This window comes from Felis catus, chromosome A2 (genome assembly GCF_018350175.1).
Source record: "Felis catus isolate Fca126 chromosome A2, F.catus_Fca126_mat1.0, whole genome shotgun sequence".
Lineage (NCBI taxonomy): Eukaryota > Metazoa > Chordata > Mammalia > Carnivora > Felidae > Felis > Felis catus.
The window spans coordinates 16,215,721-16,238,719 of NC_058369.1; the positions used below are offsets into that span (position 1 = coordinate 16,215,721).

A 22,999-nucleotide genomic window follows, 5' to 3' on the forward strand; every position below is an offset into this window, starting at 1 on the left:
CTTAGGGTTTTCGATTATGCTCTACTCACCATGGCTAATGACGTCACTGTGCCCGGCAACAGCCTGAGAAAATCAAAGGGCCACCTAGAAGGATGCTGTACGTGTGTGTGAGGCATTTGCAGGAGCGTGATCTGATTGAACCTTCATAAAAATCCCATTTCACAGATGACAACACGGAGGTGCAGGACGCATAAAGGAAACCCCGAAGCTCTGAGGGGACCGCTGCAGGGTGCCCGTCCTCCTCTCTCTTACCCTCCCGCCTGCTGGGTCGGGAGTCCGTGCCCCGGGAGTGAGCAGGGAACACCGTGCGTTAAGCGGGCAGAGCAGGTACACCCGGACACCCGCTGCAGGCGAGAGGAGATTTCACGAATATCCGACGCCGGGAGCTGCGGGGACAGGATGACAGAAGAGCAGCAGACCAGGGCAGCCCTTTGCAGCCCAGGCACAGGGTGTGGCTCGGGGAAGGGAGAGGCCGGAGGGGCACCCTGAGTCCCTCTGTAACAAAAGAAGAGAGCTAGAGCGCGCAGGGCGCGCTGAGGAGGGCTGGGGAGCGGAGGTGGGCGTTTGCAGACGGTTTGGGAGGCCAGCCCTGGAGCACAGCGCCGCTCAAAGCGGGGTGTAGGGTATTACGTTTATGGCTGCAAACAGGCCCAGTGGGGCCCAGACCCTCTTTTTCCTGCGGCCAGCAGGGTCCAGGAAGAAGTGTTTTGATAAAAAATTCAAAAAAATTTTCAAAAGGCGGCGCCTGGGTGGCTCAGCGGGTTAAGCGTCCGACTCTGGGTTTCCGCCCAGGTCATGATCTCGTGGGTTGTGAGTTCGAGCCCTGCATCGGGCTCAGCGCTGACAGTGGGGAGCCTGCTGGGAATTCTCCCTCTCCCTCTCTTTCTGCCCCTCTCCCACTGGCTTTCTCTGTCTCTCTCAAAATAAATAAATAAACTTTTAAAAAACACGTTTTGAGGGGCGACTGGGTGGCTCAGTCGGTTAAGCGTCCGACTTTGGCTCGGGTCACGATCTCACAGTGCGTGGGTTTGAGCCCCGCGTCGGGCTCTGTGCTGACAGCTCAGAGCCTGGAGCCTGCTTCCGATTCTGTGCCTCCCTCTCTCTCTCTCTGCCCCTCCCCTGTTCACGCTCTGTCTGTCTCTCTCAAAAATAAATAATCACTGAAGAAAAAAAAAGAGAGAGAAAGAAATGGAAGCCTGAGGCTGGACGCAGACTGTGCACACAGAAGGGACACTTCACAACTGCTCGCCAGGCCGCACTCGCTGTGTTTGGGTCTGGAGGCTGCCCAGACGCAGAGAGGCAGAGAGACAGGGAAACCCAGAATGGAAGCAGGCTCCAGGCTCTGAGCTGTCAGCACAGAGCCCGACGCGGGGCTCAAACTCATGAACCTTGAGATCAGGACCTGAGCGGAAGTCAGACACTTCACCGCTAATCGACTGAACCACCGGGCGCCCCGAGAGCCTTCCCATTTTCTTAAACATTAAAAAAAAAAAAACCAACTTCAGAGTAAAAATGAATCCTCCAAATTCTGTGGGAAAAAAACTCTAATGAGCATTTACTCCCCCAAACTGACTCTCCCCTGCACGCCAGAAACTTCACATGAACTCCTAATTCTCAGGATCAGCGGGTTCTTTCCTTTGCCCTCCCTGAGAAACATGTTCTGCAGCCACATTCGCTGGCCAGGTCCACCAGGGCCAGTGGGCAGGCAAGGTGACGTGACAGTGTCCCTCTTACTGTCCCTGCAGACTTCCCCTGGATGCCCCAAGCACTGCAGAGGAATCACTAAAGATAACTGGGTGGGGGGTGGGGGATTTTGTCAATTCAACAAGTATTTATTGAGCACGGCTATGTGCTCAAGACATTGAGATAAAACAGGAAAGATCCGTTTCTGAAAAATTCTGCTCTGAGGCAGGGGGCTCACTGCAGTCAGTGAGCCCTCTGCTATACTTCCAGGAAAGTACGAGATCACTGAGCACTTCCAGAGAGTAAGAGAGTCACATTCCTCCTCCATGGCCAACAGCTAGGGGCAGTGGATGGAGCCTGGGCCCTGAGTAGGACACCTGCCCCACTCACCATCTGAATGACTTTGATGAAGTCAGATGGCTACCTCTGAACCTCAGTTTTCTTACCTGCAAGATAGGAAAATAGTGCCTACTTTGCAAGATGGCTATGACTGTTACACTCCTTAGGCCTCTATGCCCAGCCCTCGTCACCTCGGCTTCCTTGGACCCAGCGCCGGACAGAGATGTGACCACAGCACGAGAGGACAAGATTCAAGATGGCAGTTCTCACCTTGGCTGCACCCTGGAATCACAGGGCGGGAGCTTGAAAAATCCCTGATGCCCAGGCCACACCACGGGCCGCTGAAATCGGACGCCCTGGGGATAAAGCCCTGGCGTCAGGTCTTTGTAAAGCTCCCCAAGAGATTCCAACGGGCAGCCAAGGTCAATAGCCGCTGATCCAGAAGGAAAGAGAAGTGGAATTCTTTCTTTTCTATAGAGAGTTGGAGGAGTTATTATTGCTCTCTGTTAATTATAGTATCGTGCCCTGTGCAATCTAAGGTTGACGAACTATAAACGTTGTCTTTATTCAGAAATGTATACAGTGCTAAAGTTTCACATCCACGATTACATTGTGATCTTCAGAGAAATATTATTTTATTTTTTAATGTTTATTTTTGAGAGAGAGAGAGAGAGCACACGAGCGGGAGAGGGGTAGAGAGAGAGAGAGAGACAATGAATTAGAGGCAGGCTCCACCCTGTCAACGCAAAGCCCGATGTGGGGCTCGAACCCACAAACTGCAAGATCACGACCTGAGCCGAAGTCGGATGCTCATCCGACTGAGCCGCTCAGGCGCCCACTGATCTTCAGGGAAATTTTAAAGGTGAAGAGACTGAGGCCCAGAGAAATTTATTGACAAGCAGAAGGTGTGAACACAGGTCCACGGTCGATGTCTGGGTTCGGACCCTCTCTCCTCTCCCGGCCCACCACCCCAGTCCGTCTCTGCGAGAGAGCTATGGTCCAGACCAGCAGGCTGAGCTCCGGACCCTAGGTCCAGATGCCCGTCTCCCTCTTCCCCTGGGTGGTAGCACCCAGGCATCTCAGATTCTGCCCGGCATGGCTCAAGGCCCCTCCCCGCGAGCACCCCTCCTCTGCTGCTTCCCATCTTTGCACAGGCGTCAGAGTCTCCACCGACAGCCCCTCACCTGCATTTGGCAGGTGGAGTTGGCCATCCCCCAAGATGCCTTGTGAACCCGTCCATTTTCCATTAACCTGGCCTCCACCGCACGGTCATTGCGTCTCTCCGGATGTTTCCAGTAGCCCGCTGCTCCTCACCCTGCACCCCTCTCCCCTCCGGTCCCTGCTTCTGACCTGTCCCCCGGACCCAGTGAGGTCTGGGAGTGGGTCAGAGTTTCTTCGTGTAAAACAGCGATCGTTCTTGAGTGTCTGACCTGGAGCGTTCCACACCCAAGTGCGTGCACCCACCCTCCCCCCACACACACACCTCAAAGCTGCTGGCTCCACGTGTATCAGACACTGGGACCGTCACGTGTGACAAACCCCTTTAGTAAAGGGCTTGAAGACACGCAGAAGTATGCAGCCTGCCTTCTGTTAGTTACAGTCATGGGGCCACAGGCAAGTTCTGTAACTGGTCACACGTCTCCCCCACAAAATGAGGAGGGTAACGCCCACTCACGGGGGCGCTGCGGGCATCGATAACGAACTAGACCGTGCATCCAAGCCTGGCACGCGTCACCTGCTGATGCAGAGTTGAGAAGGCCCACTCTTCCGGAAGGAGGACGGAAGGGCAGAGGTCTCTGCCAGGCCTCGCTCCGCGGGGGGACTTCCGCATTCACACCACTGTATCCCGAGGACAAGCCGTGTGGCCAACCCCACCCCCCACCCCCGTGAGGTTCTGCCGCTGGCCAGGACCCCCTCAGATAAGTGGCAGGGGCTGGATTCAAATAGTCTGTACCCCCCAGAGTCGGAGGGAGCGTGTTCCACGGGGGTTCGACTGATACTTTCCTTTTCAAGGGGATGAACAATCAGTACGTCCGCCGGGAAGTCTTCTGCGGAAACACCTGCCACGAGCTCAAGCGTTTCTGGGAACGGGAGATCGGCAAGCAGACCTACTACCGGCAGACGGAGGAATATCGCCTGGGAAAAAGCGCCCTGAGAAAGTACGTGGCTCGTTTGTCTTTTTTTTTTTTTTTTTTTTTTTTTTTTTTTTTTTTTTACTATTCATTCGATTTTAAGAATAGACATTTATTTATTTACTTTTGAGAGAGAAAAAGAGCATGAGCACGGCAGGGGCAGAGAGAGGGGGAGACAGAGGAGGATCTGAAGCGGGCTCTGCGCCGTCAGCCCAGAGCCCGACGCGGGGCTCGAACTCACAGACCGTGAGATCATGACCTGAGCCAAAGGCAAACGATTAACCGTCTGAGCCACCCAGACGCCACTAAAAACAAAATAGACTTTATTCTTTAGGGCAGTTTTAGGTTCCCAGCAAAACTGAGCGGAAGATAGAATTCCCATATCCCTGGCCTCCCAGGCACAACCTCCCCGCTGTCAGCCTCTCCGCCATGAACACACATGGGCGAAGCATCACTGCCCTTGTTTGTCTATTTTTTTTAAAGCAGAATTCATTTCCCCAGAAGAATGCCAGATGGGCATCTTAGAGAATATCACTATTTTAATTTTCCCGGCGTATGTTCCTGCCATCACCTATACTTATGGGCAGCAATTTTTTATGTTTGCTTTTCTTTTTTTTTTTTTAATGTTTATTTATTTTCGAGAGAGAGAGAGAGAGAGAGGGAGAGCGTGTGTGCGAGAGAGAGTGGGGGAGGGGCAGAGAGAGGGAGACAGAGGATCCGAAAAAGGTTCTGCGCTGATAGCAGAGAGCCTGATGCGGGGCTCGAACCCACGAACCATGAGATCATGACCTGAGCCAGAGTCAGACGCCCAATCTACTGAGCCATCCAGGCGCCCTTGGGCAGTAGTTTTTAAAATTCTTCTACATTAACAAATGTACCCTTTGATCCGTATCTTTAGAAATGGAAAAATCTCCCCTCTGGCACCATTTCTAGTGCATGAGGGTCACCCTAAATTTGGGGAGCAGGTCAGCAGATGAGCCTGTAAAGAGCAATCAAGCAAAGGAGACCGTGACCGATTCTCAGGGCTCGTCTGGGTGAAGACATGGGACACCCTGCGAGGTTCTCTGACGGGGGCTGATGGGTGGTCACCCCTCTGCCGGGCATCCCTGCGGCAGCCAAACCAGTCCACCCCATCCCTGCGGCAGCCAAACCAGTCCAACCCATCCCTGCGGCAGCCAAACCAGTCCACCCCATCCCTGCGGCAGCCAAACCAGTCCACCCAGGGCAGAGCGGCGACTCCCTTGAGCAGACCAGGGCCGCCCTGGCTGTGGGGACCTCGGTGGCTCACCACCCGCACGTGCCACCTCCACTTCGGAGCCAGTGAGGGGACAGGCCCATCTGGGTCCTCCGTCCCCATGGAACAGCTCAGCCGCCGTATGTTTGCAGAGGGCACAGCTTGTGTATGGCCGGGGGGATTGGCCCGACGGCGGGGCCCGTGACTCCACGCTGCCAGTGCGTGCTTGCTGGGCCAACGACATGCACCAGTCCGTGCGACTTAGACTCCCTGTTGCCTTCCAAGCGCCCTCTTGAGTCCCAAGGAGAACCCAGCCTCTTGCACGTATGGAGAGCTGCTGGGCCGCATTCCTGGCCACGGGCAAGGGGAAGCAGGCTGTCCTCGCTGCTGGAGCGCCATGTTAAGGCGTCTCCTCCGGGGATTGTCTGAGAAGCTGAGGTGGGCGGTCAGTCATTTCTGTGGTCCCTGCCACCTTCCTTCCCCAGGCCAGGCCACTCAGCACGCCGTGCACGCCTGTGTCCCCCCACCCCCACCCCAGGGAGCACGCAGAAGGCGTCAGGTGCGGTGGAACTGCCTAAGGAAGCTGCAGAAAGTGAGGTGCACGCCGAGGGATGAGCAAACCGGCTCCAGTCTGTTAAAGCATGACAGGGGCGCCTGGGTGGCTCAGTCGGTTAAGCGGCCGACTTCGGCTCAGGTCATGATCTCGCGGTCCGTGGGTTTGAGCCCCGCGTCGGGCTCTGTGCTGACAGCTCGGTGCCTGGAGCCTGCTTCGGATTCTGTGTCTCCCCCTCTCTCTGCCCCTCTCCCTGCTCACACTATTTCTCAAAAAAGGAATAAATGTCAAAAAATTTAAAAAAACATGACAATGTATATGCACAGTGTCTGTCTATGCAACTTAACGGAAGACCACAGGGGGACGCTTTCTGGCTGGTGGGACGGCGAGACTCGAATTTGTTCATCCTTCTCCTCCTCTTCCCATTTGAACCCGGTGGCCTCCTCCGGAGGGTCTCTGCTCTTACCCGCTAATCCATCTTGTCCCGGCACAAAATGGAGGAGATGGCCCAGTTCATTAGGCTGTTCCGAGGCTGGAACAGGATAATGTCAGTTCCTTCTCCCCCGCCCAACCCCCAGCCCCCTCCTCCCGCCCCCGCACGTGGCCACTTAGTCCAGGATTAAATACGGCAGAGACCAGACGCCAGAGGAACGGCCCCGCCCCTGTGGTCTCTGGGTGAGCCCGCAGATCTCCCCGTGCCTTCATTTTCTCCTTATGACTTTTCCCACGGACACTAGGAGGAGAGGGCTGTTGGAGAGTCCCCGCCTTTCACCAGCCGGGAGCGGTCGGTTGGTAGTGTTGTTCAGAGTTCCACAGCCCTACTGAGGTCTTGCCTCTTGTTCTGAAATGTGGGTATTGAAATCCAGCTGTCGTCGCAGATCTATGTCTCCTAACAGCTCTGTCGCATTTCGTTTCGTGTATTTTGAAGCTCTGTTTTCACACAAATGTTTAAGATCCTTACGTCCTCTTGATAAATTGACCCCCTTGTTGCCAAACGACCCTCTTTCTCTTTGGTAATGTTCTTGGCTGTGAAATCTACCTTGCCTGATATTACACTCCAGGTTTCTTTGATTAGGGTTAAGATAGAATATTTTCCCCTCCTTTTGATTTTAACCTATTTCCACCTTCATATCAAAGGTGACTTTCCTAAGCGCCTGGGTGGCTCAGTCAGTTCTTGATTTTGGCTCAGGTCATGAGCCCAGGGTTGTGGGATCGACCCCCAAGTAAGGCTCGGCACAGAACATGGAGCCTGCTTGGGATTCTCTCTCTCCCCCTCTCTCTGCCCCTCCCCCACTTGCTCTCTCTCTCTCTCTCTCTCAAAATAAAATAAAATAATAAAATAAAACAAAAAGCGATTTTCCCGTAGGCAGCCTCTATTTCAATATCATTTTTTATTCAACTCAACATCTTTTCATTTTAATCAGCGGTTTACATCTTTAACGTTAATGTGCATGATTGGGTTTAAATCTGCCAGCTTGCGATTTGTCTCCTGTTCGCTCATCTGTGCTGTTTTTTCTTTATCTCTTTTCTGCCTTCTTTTGGGTTAACTAAATGTTATTTTATGATTTCATTTTATCTCCTCTGTTGGCTTTTTAACGCCATCTGTTTGTGTTATTTTCAGGGTCGCTTTAGGGCCTCCATCACCGTGTGCCTTCGAGGGCCGCCTGGTCTCCTGGAGGGAGGGTGTGGGAGCCTTACGGTGGCCCAGCCCCCCGCTCCCCCTCCAACGGTGCAAAGTAAAGTTTCTCTTCCACACACGTCATAAACCCCACGTGACGTCATTGACAGTTTTGCTTTCAGACACTATCTTCTTTTTTTTTTTTCAATTTTTTTCTTTAATGTTTATTTTTGAGAGAGAGACAGAGACAGAGACAGAGCGCGAGCAGGGGAGGGCCAGAGAGAGAGGGAGACACAGAATCCGAAGCAGCTCTAGGCTCTGAGCTGTCAGCACAGAGCCCGATGCGGGGCTCGAACTCATGAACCGTGAGATCTTGACCTGAGCCAAAGTCGGACGCTCAACCGACTGAGCCACCCAGGCGCCCTAAGGAGTTTTTTTTCAACGTTTATTTATTTTTGGGACAGAGAGAGACAGAGCATGAACGGGGGAAGGGCAGAAAGAGAGGGAGACACAGAATCGGAAACAGGCTCCAGGCTCTGAGCCATCAGCCCAGAGCCCGACGCGGGGCTCGAACTCACAGACCGCGAGATCGTGACCTGGCTGAAGTCGGACGCTTAACCGACTGCGCCACCCAGGCGCCCCCCTAAGGAGTTTTAAGTAGTGAGACGAAATTAGTAATATGCACCCACGCGATCGCCCTTCACTGAATTGCACAGATCCCGACTTCCATTTCGGGCCATTCTCCCTCTGCTTGACGGGTTTCCTTTAACATGTCATGTGGGGACAGGCTGCTGGTGCGAGTTCCTCCCGCTCTTGCATGGCTGAAGACACCTTTACTTCACCTCTGTGTTTGAAAGATAGCTCTGCCGAGTGAACAATTCTAGACTGACAGGTTCCCCCCTCCACAACTCTAAAGACTTTGCAGCCCCAAAGGGAAAGTCTGAAGGGTCAAGGTTAGAAGAGACTGAACAGAAGTGAGAGCTAAAGATATACCTACAAAATATAAAATATGCATATATTTAAATTTGCAAGTGCTCTGCATACCTTTTAAAACCTGAATGCACACACAGACACCTTCAGGGGGGCAACAAAAGGCGGGGGGGAGGAAGCATCCCTGAGCCAACAGCCGTGGAAATGGCTGCTCCGTTTGCGTGTTTGGTGTCTATTTTCAGGCTCAGAGAAGGATGGAGGCAGAGACTGGAAGCAAAGCTGAGACTTCAGAACAGCCCAGATGAGACCAAAAAGCGGGCAAACGCTGGCCGGGAGCACCTCGCTTCGCTGACCCAAGAGGATTCAAAGCACTGAGGTCACTGCGCCGGGAGGAGTCCATGCAAATGCCCGAGTCCCTGAGCTATGCCACACAGATGTCACACTGCCCCCGACCCGTGACGGATCTACCCGCGCGTCCTCCCGGGTGCCAACTGGGAATTATCAGCCACGTCGGTCCCCTCCACGTGGGGGCCGGCATATTATGCCAAGTGTCCCTAAAGATGAGGTTATTTAATACCAGAGTTCCATGCAGCATGCTTCATTTCCGTATCGTTACCTTCCGATTTTGACGTCTACGTATTTTAAATTCTAAGCCCACGCGGGGTGCTGATCTTCCTGGTCACACTTTATAAACATCGCCCAGCAGTGCTGTTCCACATCTCTCCCAGAAACAGTTTCATGTGATCCTTCCCCTTGTTTTCCTTTTATGAGACACGTACCCATCTGCAAGAAAAGCAGTATTGTGAATAGCCGTAAAGATAAGGTTTGCCCAGAGATTGATCTGAGGCTATTTCCCCCGCATGTGAATTTAATTGGCCTCCTGAACCGTTCGATCAGATCAGGATAACTGTAATAAAACTTGGTTGCCCGGCCACCATGGATGTGCACGCCCTGTGTTTCATTGCCTTATTTTATTTATTATCATCTTTTGATATTTCGTTAAGTGATCTCTACACCCAACGTGGGCCACAAACTCACAACCCTAAGATCAAGAGTCACGCACTCTTCCAACTGAGCCAGCCGGACGCCCCTCGTGGCTTTGCTTTACGACCCACACGCTGGCACTGGTTAGCTCTCTGGCTGAGGTATATCTGGCCACCCGACAAAGTGTTCGCTGTATACATTCCGGACTTTGAAATGGCACAGTCACTCCCCGGCAGAATCTCAGGTCTCCGGTATCGCGTTGCTGCTTCCAGAAGCGCAGACTGAAACTGGGCCTTGGCAACAGTTTCCGGCCAGCGCAAGGGCTCCGAGAGACCATGTTGTAAAGTATCTGAAAGCTGGAGGCACAGTGTTGCTGTGCCACACCGAGGGCAAGGTAGGGACAATTCTGAACAGAGCAGATATGGTGCTTCTGTCCTCTAAGGGCCCTCATGTGCCAGAGAGTGCTTCCATCCACACCCCCAGGGAGCCCAGAAGGCTCATCCTGGCGATGGGAGCCACCTGAAGTTAAGAAGTGCTGGGAGAGGGGCGCCTGGGTGGCGCAGTCGGTTAAGCATCCGACTTCAGCCAGGTCACGATCTCGCGGTCTGTGAGTTCGAGCCCCGCGTCGGGCTCTGGGCTGATGGCTCGGAGCCTGGAGCCTGTTTCCGATTCTGTGTCTCCCTCTCTCTCTGCCCTTCCCCCGTTCATGCTCTGTCTCTCTCTGTCCCAAAAATAAATAAACGTTGAAAAAAACATTAAAAAAAAAAAAAAAAGAAGTGCTGGGAGAGGGGCGCCTCGGTTAAGCCTCCGACTTCAACTCAGGTCATGATCTCACGGTCCGTGAGCTCGAGCCCCGCGTCGGGCTCTGGGCTGACGGCTCGGAGCCTGGAGCCTGCTTCGGGTTCTGTGTCTCCCTCTCTCTCTGACCCTCCCCCGTTCATGCTCTGTCTCTCTCTGTCTCAAAAATAAATAAACGTTAAAAAAAAATTTTTTTTTTTTAAAAGAAGTGCTGGGGGAACATTTGCCCAGGTCCCTTACCCACATGATCCAGAAAACAGGGCTCAGAGCCCTTCCTCCCTCTACGGTGTCTCATTCAACACGGGATTCAATTCAACAAATAAACTACGAATTCCAGCTGGGTTCATGTGAGAACACGGTGATGAAAGAGGAATTTTCGCGGGGTAGGAGGAAAACAGGAATTACACAGAGGGAGAAAGAGAAGTCAGGGCTCGAAGGCGAGAGGCTCTGGGAGCAAAGCCTCGTCTTCATGAACTGCAGTGGGGCTAAATGCAGGGGAGTGAGGCAGGAAATACAGGTGAAGGTTCTTTCCATGACTCCTCTCCCACGCGTCAGGCACTGTGCTGGACAACCAGCACACCGCAGAGAAACCCAGAAGCGCTGGCCCCGGAGGCTACAGGCTGAGCAAGATGGCAGAAAAGTCAAGGCCATGGAGTGCAGGGGACTTTGGCACTGAGAGCCACAGCAGGCAAAGGTGCCCACTCTCTAGGTGACCCGTTCTTCTGGTGTAGGGAGGACCTCTTTTATTTCTTTTTTTAAAGTGTATTTATTTATTTTGAAAGAGAGAGAGAGCAAGTGGGGGAGAGGCAGAATCTCAAGCAGGCTCGACACTGTCAGCGCAGAGCCCGACGCGGGGCTTGAACTCACGAACTGCGAGATTGAGCCCTGAGCCAAAATCGAGAGTTGGCCACTTAACGGACTAAGCCACGCAGGTGCCCCAAGGGGAGGCTTCTTAAGAACAGGCTAGTTAAGGGGCGCCTGGGTGACTTAGTCCGTTAAGTGTCCGACTTCGACTCAGGTCATGATCTCGCGGTTTGTGAGTTCGAGCCCCGCGTCAGGCCCTGGGCTGACAGCTCGGAGCCTGGAGCCCGTTTTGAATTCTGTGTCTCCCCCCTCCCCCTGCCCTTCCCCTGCTCAAACTCTATTTCTCTCTCAAAAAAATAAACTTTAAAAAAATGTTAAAAAAAAAAAAGCTAGTTAAGTAAATACGACCCGGGTGAAGGTGAGGTTCGGGCTGGTGGGTCCTGACAGCAGAGCTAGGCTAGGAGTGAGGAGAAAGAGTAGCGGGAGCTGAGTTCGCAGAAGTCAGCATCCAGCCTTGCTGGCTGGGAAACCTGGAGCTTTTCCCGAGGGTGTCGGCAGGCGAGTGCCACAACACCTTGGTTTTGGAGGGTGTCCCCGCACCGGAAGGTGGGGAGACAGGGAGGGGAAGCCACCAGGAACTTCTGCAGATACTTCTGCAGATACCTTCTGAGAAGCGAGAAGGTCTACACCAAGGCCTCCGTGCCCTGGCCGTGGGGGGCTGGGAAAGAAAGGGGGAGAGAAGCAGGAATGCCATCTTGTCACGGTGCCGGAGGCGAGTCCACCATCTCAGGGCCAGCGTCGTTTCCTGCCTTGCGGACCGCCACGTTGTCACTGTGTCCTCACATGGGCAGGGGATGAAGGGGAACATTCTCTGGGGCCTTTTTCATGAGGACAGCAATCCCATCACCGGGGCCTCACCCTCCTGACCTCACCCAAATCTAATCACCTCCCAAAGGCCCCATCTCCCAATATCAGCACATGAGGGGTTAGGGCTTCAACACATGAATTTGGGGGTGGGGGTGGGGAGAGGAGAGGCCACAGATCCATGGCAGAACGGGATGCTTTAAATCAGAGCCTCAAGTCCTGGACACATCCCATTTATAAAACTGACCAGGATCGACACAGCAAAAGCTTTGAGAGCTCCGCTTTGGTGTGGAATCCTGCCCGGGTTTCAGACCGGCCTGTGGGTAACACACAAGCAGCAGCCCACGAGAGCATAGCAAAGGCTTTGAAAAGTAATTGACATTTAAAACATAGCCCACAAAAGGGGGCCAGGACATGCGTTCCTAATATAAACAGATGGACTGCCCGCTAAAATAGATACGTAAAAAGGGGAGAGTCTCATAACCTTGTCCTCCAAATGCCCAGGATACCATCCAAAATCACTCATGACAAGAGCCAAGGAAATCTCATACTCAAATGAGAAAGGATAATCCGCAAATACCAGTACGGAGACAACACAGATGTCGGAATTATCTGACGAGGATTGTGAAGCAGTTATATAAATGCTCCAACAAGCAATTACAAGCTCTCTTTAAGCAAATGGGAAAAGTAAAAACATCTCAGCAAAGACACGAAAAAGACAAAGAAGAACCAACTGGAAATTTTAGAAGTCAAAGATACAATAACTAAAGTCAGCAAACGACAAAAATAACACTGGCCGAGCGTAAGAGCAGAGTGGAAAATACAGAGGAAAGGATCAGCGAGCGTGCAGATAGCTAATAAAATCATCTAATTTGAACAAGAAGAAAATCATTTTCTCTTTTTTTTCTTTTTAAGTGATCTCTATGCCCGACATGGGGCTCGAACTCACCACTCTGACATCAAGAGTTGCATGCCCTACCAACTGACTGAGCCAGCGAGGTGCCCCAATAATTTTCATTCTTTTTTAAAATTTATTTAATGTTTATTTATTTTTGAGACAAGGAGAGAGAGTGAATGGGGGAGGGGCAGAGAGAGAGAGAGGGAGGGATAGAGGATCCAAAGCAGGCTCATGGTGACAGCAGAAAGCCCAATGCAGCGCTCAAACTCACGAACCGTGAGATCATGACCTGAGCCAAAGTCAGACACTAACCGACTGAGCCACTCAAGTGCCCCCCCCCCAATAATTTTCTTTTTTAAAAAAGGAACATAGTCTTAGGACCTGGGGGACAATAACAAAAGATCTAAACTTTGTGTCACTGGAGTTCCAAAAGGAGAGGATGTCTGCCTTCACCACTTCTATTCAACATAGTGCCACATCTAGCCAGAGCAATTAAGCAAGAAAAAGAAATAAAAGACTTAATCTCTGTTCACAGATGACATGACCTCATATATAGATAACCTTAAAGATTCCACAAACACTTAAAGATTCCACAAACACACAAAAGAAACTGTTAGAACTACTAATAAAAGAAATCAGAAAAGTTGCAGAATACAAAATCAACAGGCAGGGGCGCCTGGGTGGCTCAGTCAGTTAAGCATCCGACTCTTGATTTTGGCTCAGGTCATGATCTCACGGTTCTGCCAGCACAGAGCCTGCTTGGGATTCTCTCTCTCTCTCTCTCTCTCTCTCTCTCTCTCTCTCTCTCTCTCTCCCTCTCTCTCTCTCTAAATAAATAAACATTAACAAAATCAACAAGCAAAAATCAGTTGCGTTTCTAGTACACCAACAATGAGCTGTCTGAAAAAGATTATGAAAACAATTCCATTTGCAATTGCATCAAAAAGAATAAAATAATTAAAAACTAGCTTAACCACAGAGGCAAAAGACTGAAAACTACAAAATACTGCTGGAGGAAAGTAAAGAAGACACAAATTAATGGACAGACATTCTGTGTTCATGGGCTGGAAGACTTGGTATTGTTAAGATGTTAGTACCACCCAAACCAAACTACAGATTCCGTGCAATCCTGTAAAAAATCCCAATGGTATTTTTTTATAGAAATAGAAAAATCCATCCTAAAATTCATATGGCATCTCAAAGAATTTCAAATAACCAAAACCGTCTTGAAAAAGAAGAATAAAGTTGGAAGACTCATACTTCCTGATTTCAAAACTTTTTACAAAGCAAAAATAATCAAAAAAGTGTGATGCTGGCATAAAGACAGACATATAGGCCAAAGGAATAGGATAGAGAGCCCAGAAATAAGCTCCCACAGATGTAGTCAAATGATTTTTGACAAGAGTGCCAAGACCATTCAATGGGGAAAAGGACAGTTTTTTCAACAAATGATGCCGGGAGACCTGGATCTCCTCACACAAAAGAATGAAGTTGGACCCTTACCTCACACCACATACAAAAATTAACTTGTGCCTGGGTGGCTCAGTTGGCTAAGCGTCCAACTCTTGGTTTCAGCTCAGGTCATGATCTCACGGTTTGAAAGTTTGCGCCCCACATCGGGCTCTGCACTGACAGTGAAGAGCCTGCTTGGGATTCTCTCTCCCCCCACCTCTGTCCTGTGCTCACTCTCTCTCTCTCTCTCTCAAAATAAATAAACTTAAAAAAAATTAACTCAAAATGGATCAAAGGCCTAAACGTAAGGGCTGAACCTATAAAACTCTTAGAGGAAACACAGGGGGGAAGCTTTATGACATTGGATTTGGCAATGATTTCTTAGATATTACTGTAAAAGCACAGACAACAGAAGACAACAAATTTGCCCTACAACAAATTTTAAAACTTTTTTTACATCCAAGGACACAATCAACAGAGTGAAAGGCAACCCATGAAAATGGGAGAAAACATTTGCAAATCATACATGTGATAAAGGGTTAGTATCCAGAATATACAAACAACTCCTATAATTCAACAGCAAAAAATAAACAACCCAGTTCAAAACTGGGCAATGGATGAGAATAGGCATATTCAAGTGGAAATTCAATAGCAGTCTCCAAAGAAGATACACAAATGGTCAATAAGTACATGTAAAAATGTTCAACGTCACTAATCATTAGGAAAGTGCAAAATAAAACCGCAAATGAGATACCACTTCACACTCATAGGATGGCCACTATACCCCAAAAAGAAAAAAACAAAACAAAACAGGAAATAAGATGTGTCCGTGCGGATGTGGCAATTGAAACACTTGTGCACTGTTAGAGGGGATGTAAAAGGGGGTATGATGTTGCTATGGAAAACAGTATGGTGGTTCTTCAAAAGAATTAAATATAGCCTTGCCATAGGATCCAGCAATCCCACCTCTGCATATATGCCCAAAAGAATCGAAAACAGGATCTTGAAGAGATCTTTGTATACCCACATTCCTAGCAGCGTTCTTCCCAAGAGCCAAAAGGTGGAGTCAACTCAAGTGTCCATCAACGAATGAATGAATTAAGCAAAACGTGGCGCATCCATACAATGGAATATTGTCCAGCCTCAAAAAGGAAGGAGTATCAGACACCGGCTACAGCATGAATAAACCTATAGGACATTATGCTGAGTAAAATAAGCGAATCACAAAGGGACAAGTACTGGATGATTTCTATCAGGCCCGCATGCAATGGAGAAGGAGCCGTTTCTGAAATAAAAAGTGGGAAGTGTACTGAGTATAAAATAATGACAATCCCCACAGATCCAAGGGGACTGCGACCAAATGGCAAGCACCCACGGGACCTCAACAGACCTCCCTACTGGGGCCCAGTCTCACTCCCACCCTCACCGTCCTGAGCAGACTCTGCCCAGGACTAAACTCATGGGCTGTGTGGCCCCCACAGCAGCCATGTTTGAACCACCCAGCTCGGACCTGACTTGGGTTCAGAACAGAGCATAGGACAGACTCAGCAGACATTTCCCCAGACGGTGGAATGCGACCAAGAAAGAATCCTGACCCTGTTGGTTCATGGAAATCTAACAGCTCTAGGGGCCACCGCTGTGAGTGGAAAAGTGGAAAGCAGAGAAGTCTAATTGCTAGGAAACAGGAGGGAAGGAGATGCCTGGAGAAAAGGCACAGGAAGGGGAAACAGTACCTTCCAGGCTTCTGGGCAGCTTTCCACTCCGGTGCTTTCCAGGAGTCCGGCTGCTTTCTGGCCTCGGGTTCCATGAGGTACTGCTGAGTTCATGGGATGAATTCCTTTCTTGTAAGCTACCTGAGGTTGATTTCTCTTACAAAATCACAAATAATGTAGATTAATGGGGATTTCAGGGTGTCAATCAGGAAGGAAGGCTGTTCTTTGTTGTTGTTGTTTTTTAATGTTTATTTACTTTTGAGAGAGAGAGAGAGCAAGTGGGGAGGAACGGGGAGGCGGGGGACACAGAATCCAAAGCAGGCTCCAGGCTCTGAGCTGTCAGCACAGAGCCTGACGATGCAGGGCTTGAACTCACAAGTGGTGAGATCATGACCTGAGCTGAAGTTGACACTCAACCAACTGAGCCACCCGGGCGCCCCTGCAATGGTCAAGGCTTTAGGTTCTTTAGAAGCAGGGCCTCCCACATCCCCTGTGACATCAGCCGGAACACGAGGCCCCAGGCTTGGGACAATGGTCTAGGACACCAAGTTACAGCTTAGGGGGAAAACATCGGTCTGAAACATTTGGTACGAGGGGATATTCCTGGGAGGAGACCACCCAGAGTCTGCTCATCCTGAGGACTAAATTCTGTAGACATACTCCTCCTAGTTCCATCTCAAGGGAACCAAATAAGCTGGGCTCTCCAGAGCAATCCCAACTTCAAATGCGCTACCGATATCCGGCCCTGTGTCAACATTTTTGGTGAAGAAATATGGTCACCATAAATCTATCCCAAGAGGCTTCCAAAGGTTTTTCAAAGACATCTCTCTCGGGGCGCCTGGGTGGCTCAGTCGGTTAAGCATCCAACTTCACTTCAGGTCACGATCTCGAGGTTTGTGAGTTCGAGCCCTGTGTTGGGCTCTGTGCTGACAGCTCAGAGCCTAGAGCCTGTTTCAGATTCTGTGTCTCCCTCTCTCTGCCCCTCCCCCTCTCTCAAAAATAAATATTAAAAAAAAATTTTTTTTAAATGTCTTTTTTTAAAAAGACATCTCTCGGGGCGCCTGGGTGGCGCAGTCGGTTAAGCGTCCGACTTCAGCCAGGTCATGATCTCGCGGTCTGTGAGTTCGAGCCCCGCGTCGGGCTCTGGGCTGATGGCTCGGAGCCTGGAGCCTGTTTCCGATTCTGTGTCTCCCTCTCTCTCTGCCCCTCCCCAGTTCATGCTCTGTCTCTCTCTGTCCGAAAAATAAATAAACGTTGAAAAAAAAATTTTTTTTAATAAATAAATAAAAATAAATAAATAAAAAGACATCTCTCTCAAGTACATAGTACTGCTTACCCCCCAGAGAAAGTACCTGGTGATCAGAAGATTCTGGATGGCAGGTATTTCACAAGGACCAGGGAGCTAGTGCTGCTGTTAGTTTTGAAGCCAGAAAGCACCTTCTGTATTGGGCTAACTTTTTATATAATATAAGTACACAGGAAGAGAATGTACCTTGCATATTGTACGTTAAGCTAGGCAAACCGACAGCGACAGTGAGAGGGTAAACAACTGAACAGATCGCGAAGCTTCCATGAATGATAATGCTCAGAGTTACCAAAGGCCTTCCAGTGAGCGCACTTGAAGGTTGCCCCTACATTAGGCTTTTAAAATCAAAGCATTTTTTTTCTTCTAAGAAGGTTTTTCCAGAAAGCTTCTCCACCCCCTGCCCCCAACTTCCACCAACCCCCAATCTCATTCTCTCTGTAACAGGTGCCCCACCTGCCCCGATACTCACACCAAAACCCAATCACCCCCACTCCCTCCCTTCTCTTAGCCCTCCCCTCTCTCGACTACTCACAAATCCGCAGAAGTACCTTCCAGATGTCAATTCTACCTCCTAAAGTTTACAAGGTTTAGAATCGAGCCACTACACCCTTGAACAAGGGTGACAGTAATTTTAAAGCAGTTGAAATGTATCATTTTTATGCCACTTAATTTATCAGAGAAGCTCAGAGTCCCCTGTCCTCACGTTCTCCGGGCAGTTGCCACCTCATTTCCGTGAGCCCCTCAAGAGAGATGCAAAGGACTGGCCTGATGGGTCATAGACAGTCACTCAACAAACTTTGTGGAAATAGTGTTTTCAAAATGGAGTGTTTGCTGTTTGTGGGTTCAAGCCCCATGTCAGGCTCTGTGCTGACAGCTCGGAGCCTGGAGCCTGCTTCGGATTCTGGGTCTCCCTCTCTCTCTGCCCCTCTCCCACTCATGCTCTCTCTCTCTCTCTCTCTCTCAAAAATAAACATTACAAAGATAAAATGAAATGAAGTGAAATGAAATGAAATAAAATAAAATAAAATAAAATAAAATAAAATAAAATAAAATGGAGAGGAATATGGAGGAAGAATCCTATTCCCAAGTCACTGCTCAGACAGTCTAGAACATTACCTCCTCAGGACACTGTTTAGAAACTATAAAAATGGATATCTCAGAGCCTGTCTGTTTGGATATCTGTCTGGTCTTCTAAATGTGGGATGGAGACTTGGCACAAGTCTTGGCCGCTTCCATGCTGGTCTCCAGTGCAACGTGTGTGACCCATCAGAGAGAACGATGAACTCATGGCCAAGGGTATGATGAATGTGGAAATAGGAGTTTTGGATTTGGAGACCCCATTCCCATGGGGAGGGTTTTCTTTGAGGTGTGCTGACAAGTGAACCTGTTTATAAAAGTCCTGTTTCTGAGTATCAAAAAGAGATGCCTAGAGGCGCCTGGGTGGCTCAGTCAGTTAAACGTTCAACTTCGGCTCGGGTCATGATCTGACAGTTCATGAGTTCGAGCCCCGCGTCGGGCTCTGTGCTGACAGCTCAGAGCCTGGAGCCTGCTTCAGTTTCTGTGTCTTCCTCTCTCTCTGCCTCTCCCCTGCTCGTGTTCTGTCTGTCTGTCTGTCTGTCTCTCTCTCAAAAATAAATAAACATTAAAAAATATTTTTAGGGGCGCCTGGGTGGCGCAGTCGGTTAAGCGTCCGACTTCAGCCAGGTCACGATCTCGCGGTCCGTGAGTTCGAGCCCCGCGTCGGGCTCTGGGCTGATGGCTCAGAGCCTGGAGCCTGTTTCTGATTCTGTGTCTCCCTCTCTCTCTGCCCCTTCCCCGTTCATGCTCTGTCTCTCTCTGTCTCAAAAATAAATAAACATTGAAAAACAATTTTTTTTAAATATATTTTTAAAAAAGGAGATATCTATCTTTTGAAATACCCAAGAATTGCTGACCTTGGGGGCTGTCTCCTCTTCTCAGGCTGAATCTGTACTGAAGAGATTTTTATTGATTGGTATGTTTTGCTTACAAATGTTTTAGATGCTTTTTTTGTAAGACGCAGAAATCCAAGCAGCATGAAATTGCTCTCATAGGACTGATACATAAAGTAAAACGTTCACGTCCACTTGTACGGATGTAACCCGTCATTCTTAAGGCTCTGCTGGAATTCTCTTCCAGAAAAAAAAAAACACATTTTTTTAATGTTTATTTATTTACTTTAGAGGGAGAGAGAGCAAGCATGAGCAAGGAAGGGGCAGAGAGAAAGAGAAAGAAAGAATCCCAAGCAGGGCCCACACTGTGAACGCAGAGCCTAACTCGGGGCTTGAACCCATGAACTGTGAGGTCATGACCTGAGCTGAAATCAAGAGTCGGACGCTTAACTGACTGAGCCACCCAGGCGCCCCTAAAAACACATGCTTCTTTGGAACCTGGTTTACTTCCTGGAAAATAACTGATGTCTAACACAGGATTCCTTTGTTCAAGGTCAAAAAAGAGCCTTTGAAGATGTCTCACCCCTTGAAGCCCATCGGCTTCGTTCTGTCCCATTGGTGTGGTGTCTTCTCCGAGGTCCGACCAGTCCTAATTGTTGCTCTTTGGGAAACTTGACTCCCTGGAGATGAGCAGACACGGTCTCCTCTCTCTGATGTAGGAAAGGGCCACCAGGATAAAGCACCTGCTGGGCTGGAGGCCAGCTCTGGGAGAACTTGAGAAATGCAGTGGGAGAAGACCTTGAAGGGAGGGTCCAGCTACATGGTCTGGCTATGGGGAAGGGCAGATAAAGTTAGCGTGGGGCCGGGAGGGGCCGGGACCCACCTCAGCGGGGCTCAGAGCCTGAAATGGGAAGGCAGAAACTTGGGCTGCCTTGGCATCCGGTACAGCCCTAGGGTCTGGAACAACACTCACAATATGTTATGAGACACAAAACGTATCCGGTGGATGAATGAATGGAGCGTTTGCCTATAGCACAAGCACCCTGCTTTAGGAGAAACTCCTAAATATAATACCCCATTCAAAGCAGCGCTGATGTCACTCGAGGCTTACTTCCTCCTGCTCTGAGCACATTGCTAGCTCAGTTTGTCTGAGGTAGTCAGCATCAAACGGGCTAACGTTAGTTGCTAAGCCTCAATGGCTTCCCCCTTTTACCAGACCACTTCCTGACCAGGAAGCTTTCAGTGTTTCATAATGGTCCAAATGTTTCCATTTGGAAACGCCTCTAAAGTAAAGGGCGTTACAAGGGTGTGATGTTTCTGGAAGCTTCCCACAACCTTCTCAGCTCCAGGTGTTCAGCAGCTCCTCTGCCTGTAGTTAACAAACAAACGTGACGGGACGTTTGTACCTTGAGAGGCTTCAGTGACGGGTCGTCCGTGCCCCATCTTCATGACAGCGACCTCATTCGGATCCTACCATCCCCAGAGTCTGTACAGAACTCGAGACAAGAAGAAGGAAAGATAGTGAAGAAGGCAGAGGAGAGAACGAAACTGAGGAAGGTAAAACCCACAGAGGAGAAAGCTGGCTTCGTTTTCTGGAAAGACTCTCACACAGGAGTTAGAAGAATCAATCCATTCTTGACCCGATTCATCTGACTGACAGAGGCTAGCCAGATTCATTTAGTTTGATTAGTACAACATGCAACTACACCAGCTGTGAACAGGACTTCAAGCCTCAGGATGAAGCCATGTCGTCCAGGGTCCCGGACGCAACCAGCGGAACGAATCCCATCAACCGTCAGGGATTTCTACCTAAGAAAGCAGGCGGCTCTCTCCTGAAGTTTCTGTATTGACTGTTCTTGGCCCGAGGGTATTAATCCGGGCTTGGCAGAATCCCGGAGCAACCTCAGACACCGTCTTAGCCTGCAAGGAAGAAGGCCAGGGAGATTCCACCATCCAGACCAACCCGGCCAGTGAGCTGAGGCTGCCCTGAATGTCTTCGAGAGCCGAGGAAGTATCACTGATCACTAGTTGACCAGCTTGTCCCTGATCAACTAAAATCAGGGACAAATGTCATATCATCCCATCAGGACTCAAACCCAGATCAAGACCACCATCTCCCAAAGAAAGCGGCTTTCCCGGTTTATCAAGACCCCACGGGGACGGCTCTGGCCCCCACAGATCTATGCTTCTCTGTCCCCTGGCTGCGGTCCTTGTGGTCTCTGTGAAGGACCAAGACTTTCCCTTGGTCAAGGCCAACGACCAACTCTCAGCTACATCCTGCTCACCTCCCTTTTCCTGTGTTTCCCCTGTTCCTTATTCTTCACTGCCCTCCCAACAAAAGCACCTGCACACTTCATCTGTGCTGGATGCAGTAAGGGCTCTGTCACTGCCTTCTACGGTGTCCAGGGATATCTAGGCTCTGTGGCCCCGGGGAGCACCGCTGGGGCTCTCCGGGCCAGGAGTCTGCCTGACCCCGTCAATGAAGCCAAGTTCAAGCATGCCGGTGCCCCGCAATGTCTGGGTCACCTCCCTCCTCGTCCATCACAGCACCAAGGGGAAGGTCAACGGGGCCAGGGAGATCCTTTCTGTCTTGGCCTCCAGCGCAGAGCTACTAGGCTGCCTCTTTGCCCCCAAGGGCTTCCTTATTATTTTCTTCCTAGCTCTGGTAAGAACACCCTGCAAGAGGTCCCAAGGAGGATGATCACCTGTTACACAAACAGAGAATTTCACATAGAAGTGTTAACCAGGGTGTGTGTTTTCTATTGCTGCTATAGCAAGCTATCGCAAGTTTAGTGGCTAAAAACAGCACACATTCATCATCTTTCAGTTCCGAAGGTTAGAAATCTGACACAGAGGACATTGGGCTGTGCTCCTTTCTGGAAGCTCTATAGGGCTGAACCCATTTCTTTGCCTCTTGCAGCCTCTACAGGTTTTCGGTCCCGCCCCCTATCTCTCAGGCCACTCCCCCTCGTCACATCTCCCTCTGATCTTCTGTTTCCGACTGCCGCTTTTAAGGACCCTTGTGATGAAGATGGGGCCCACCCAGATAACCCAGGATAGTCTCCCCATCGCAAGTCCTTAACGTAATCACGTCTACAGAGTCCCTTGTGCCATGTAAGGCGACTTATTCAAGGCCCTGGGGATTAGGTCATGGATATCTTTGGGGGACAATTATTCTGCCCACCACACCCAGCAACTGAAGCACTGAAAAGGCAAAACAAGAGTTCTCCAACAATTACAGAAAGCCGCCCCTCTCCCTAGGGCTGGAGGAGGAAAGGAAAGAGGCTAAAAATATTAAAACTTGGAAGCCTGGGAGAGGGGCAGGAACGCAGAACTCTGACAAAGGGGTGCATCACAGCTGGCTGCGGAGTTCGTAAGGGGGCTCGGCAAACTGGTTCTGTAAGTGCTGGGAAACCCCCAGCTGCACACACCGCCCCCTCCCCGGGCAAAAGCAATGGTACCAACCTAGATGCTGAAAACCCAGTTCTGCTTCCTGCGTTGCTCTATATGATTGCCTCCCTTTTATCCTCATTGATGATCGACTTCCATGTACGTAGGGATATGAAGCTTCCCTTCTTAATAAATCCCAGTGTTTAAAAAGAAGCATATAGGGAGGCTCTGGGGGGCTCTGTCGGTTGAGCGTTCGACCCTTGATTTTGGCTCAGATCATGATCCCAGGGTGATAGGATCGAGCCCTGCATCAGGCTCCAAGCCCAGCTTGGAGCCTGCTTAAGATTCTCTCTCTCTCTCTCTGCTTCTGCCCTTCTCCCTTGCTCACATTC

The 22,999-nt window shown here is 50.1% G+C and overlaps 1 protein-coding gene and 1 long non-coding RNA gene across 3 annotated transcripts; one reads left to right on the forward strand and one right to left on the reverse strand.

The window, feature by feature from the left end:
• Positions 1 to 3,629: 3,629 nt before the first annotated feature.
• FAM240A (family with sequence similarity 240 member A) lies at positions 3,630 to 9,430 on the forward strand. Of its 2 annotated transcripts, XM_045049276.1 has the most exons (3): positions 3,630 to 4,181; positions 7,563 to 7,677; positions 8,732 to 8,871. In XM_045049276.1, exons 1-3 carry the CDS (start codon positions 4,039 to 4,041, stop codon positions 8,792 to 8,794), a joined length of 321 nt encoding a protein of 106 aa, XP_044905211.1. In that variant the 5' UTR covers positions 3,630 to 4,038; the 3' UTR covers positions 8,795 to 8,871. The 2 variants fall into 2 exon arrangements, with proteins under 2 accessions (XP_044905211.1, XP_023103886.2); XM_023248118.2 differs by lacking the exon at positions 7,563 to 7,677 and having other exon boundaries at positions 3,889 to 4,181; positions 8,732 to 9,430.
• Positions 9,431 to 19,274: 9,844 nt separating this feature from the next.
• Positions 19,275 to 22,953, reverse strand: LOC109495198. Its single transcript, XR_002739360.2, has 2 exons — positions 20,624 to 22,953; positions 19,275 to 20,046 (listed from the first exon to the last, which is right to left on the reverse strand). It is a non-coding gene; the product is annotated as an uncharacterized LOC109495198 (long non-coding RNA).
• Positions 22,954 to 22,999: the final 46 nt, after the last annotated feature.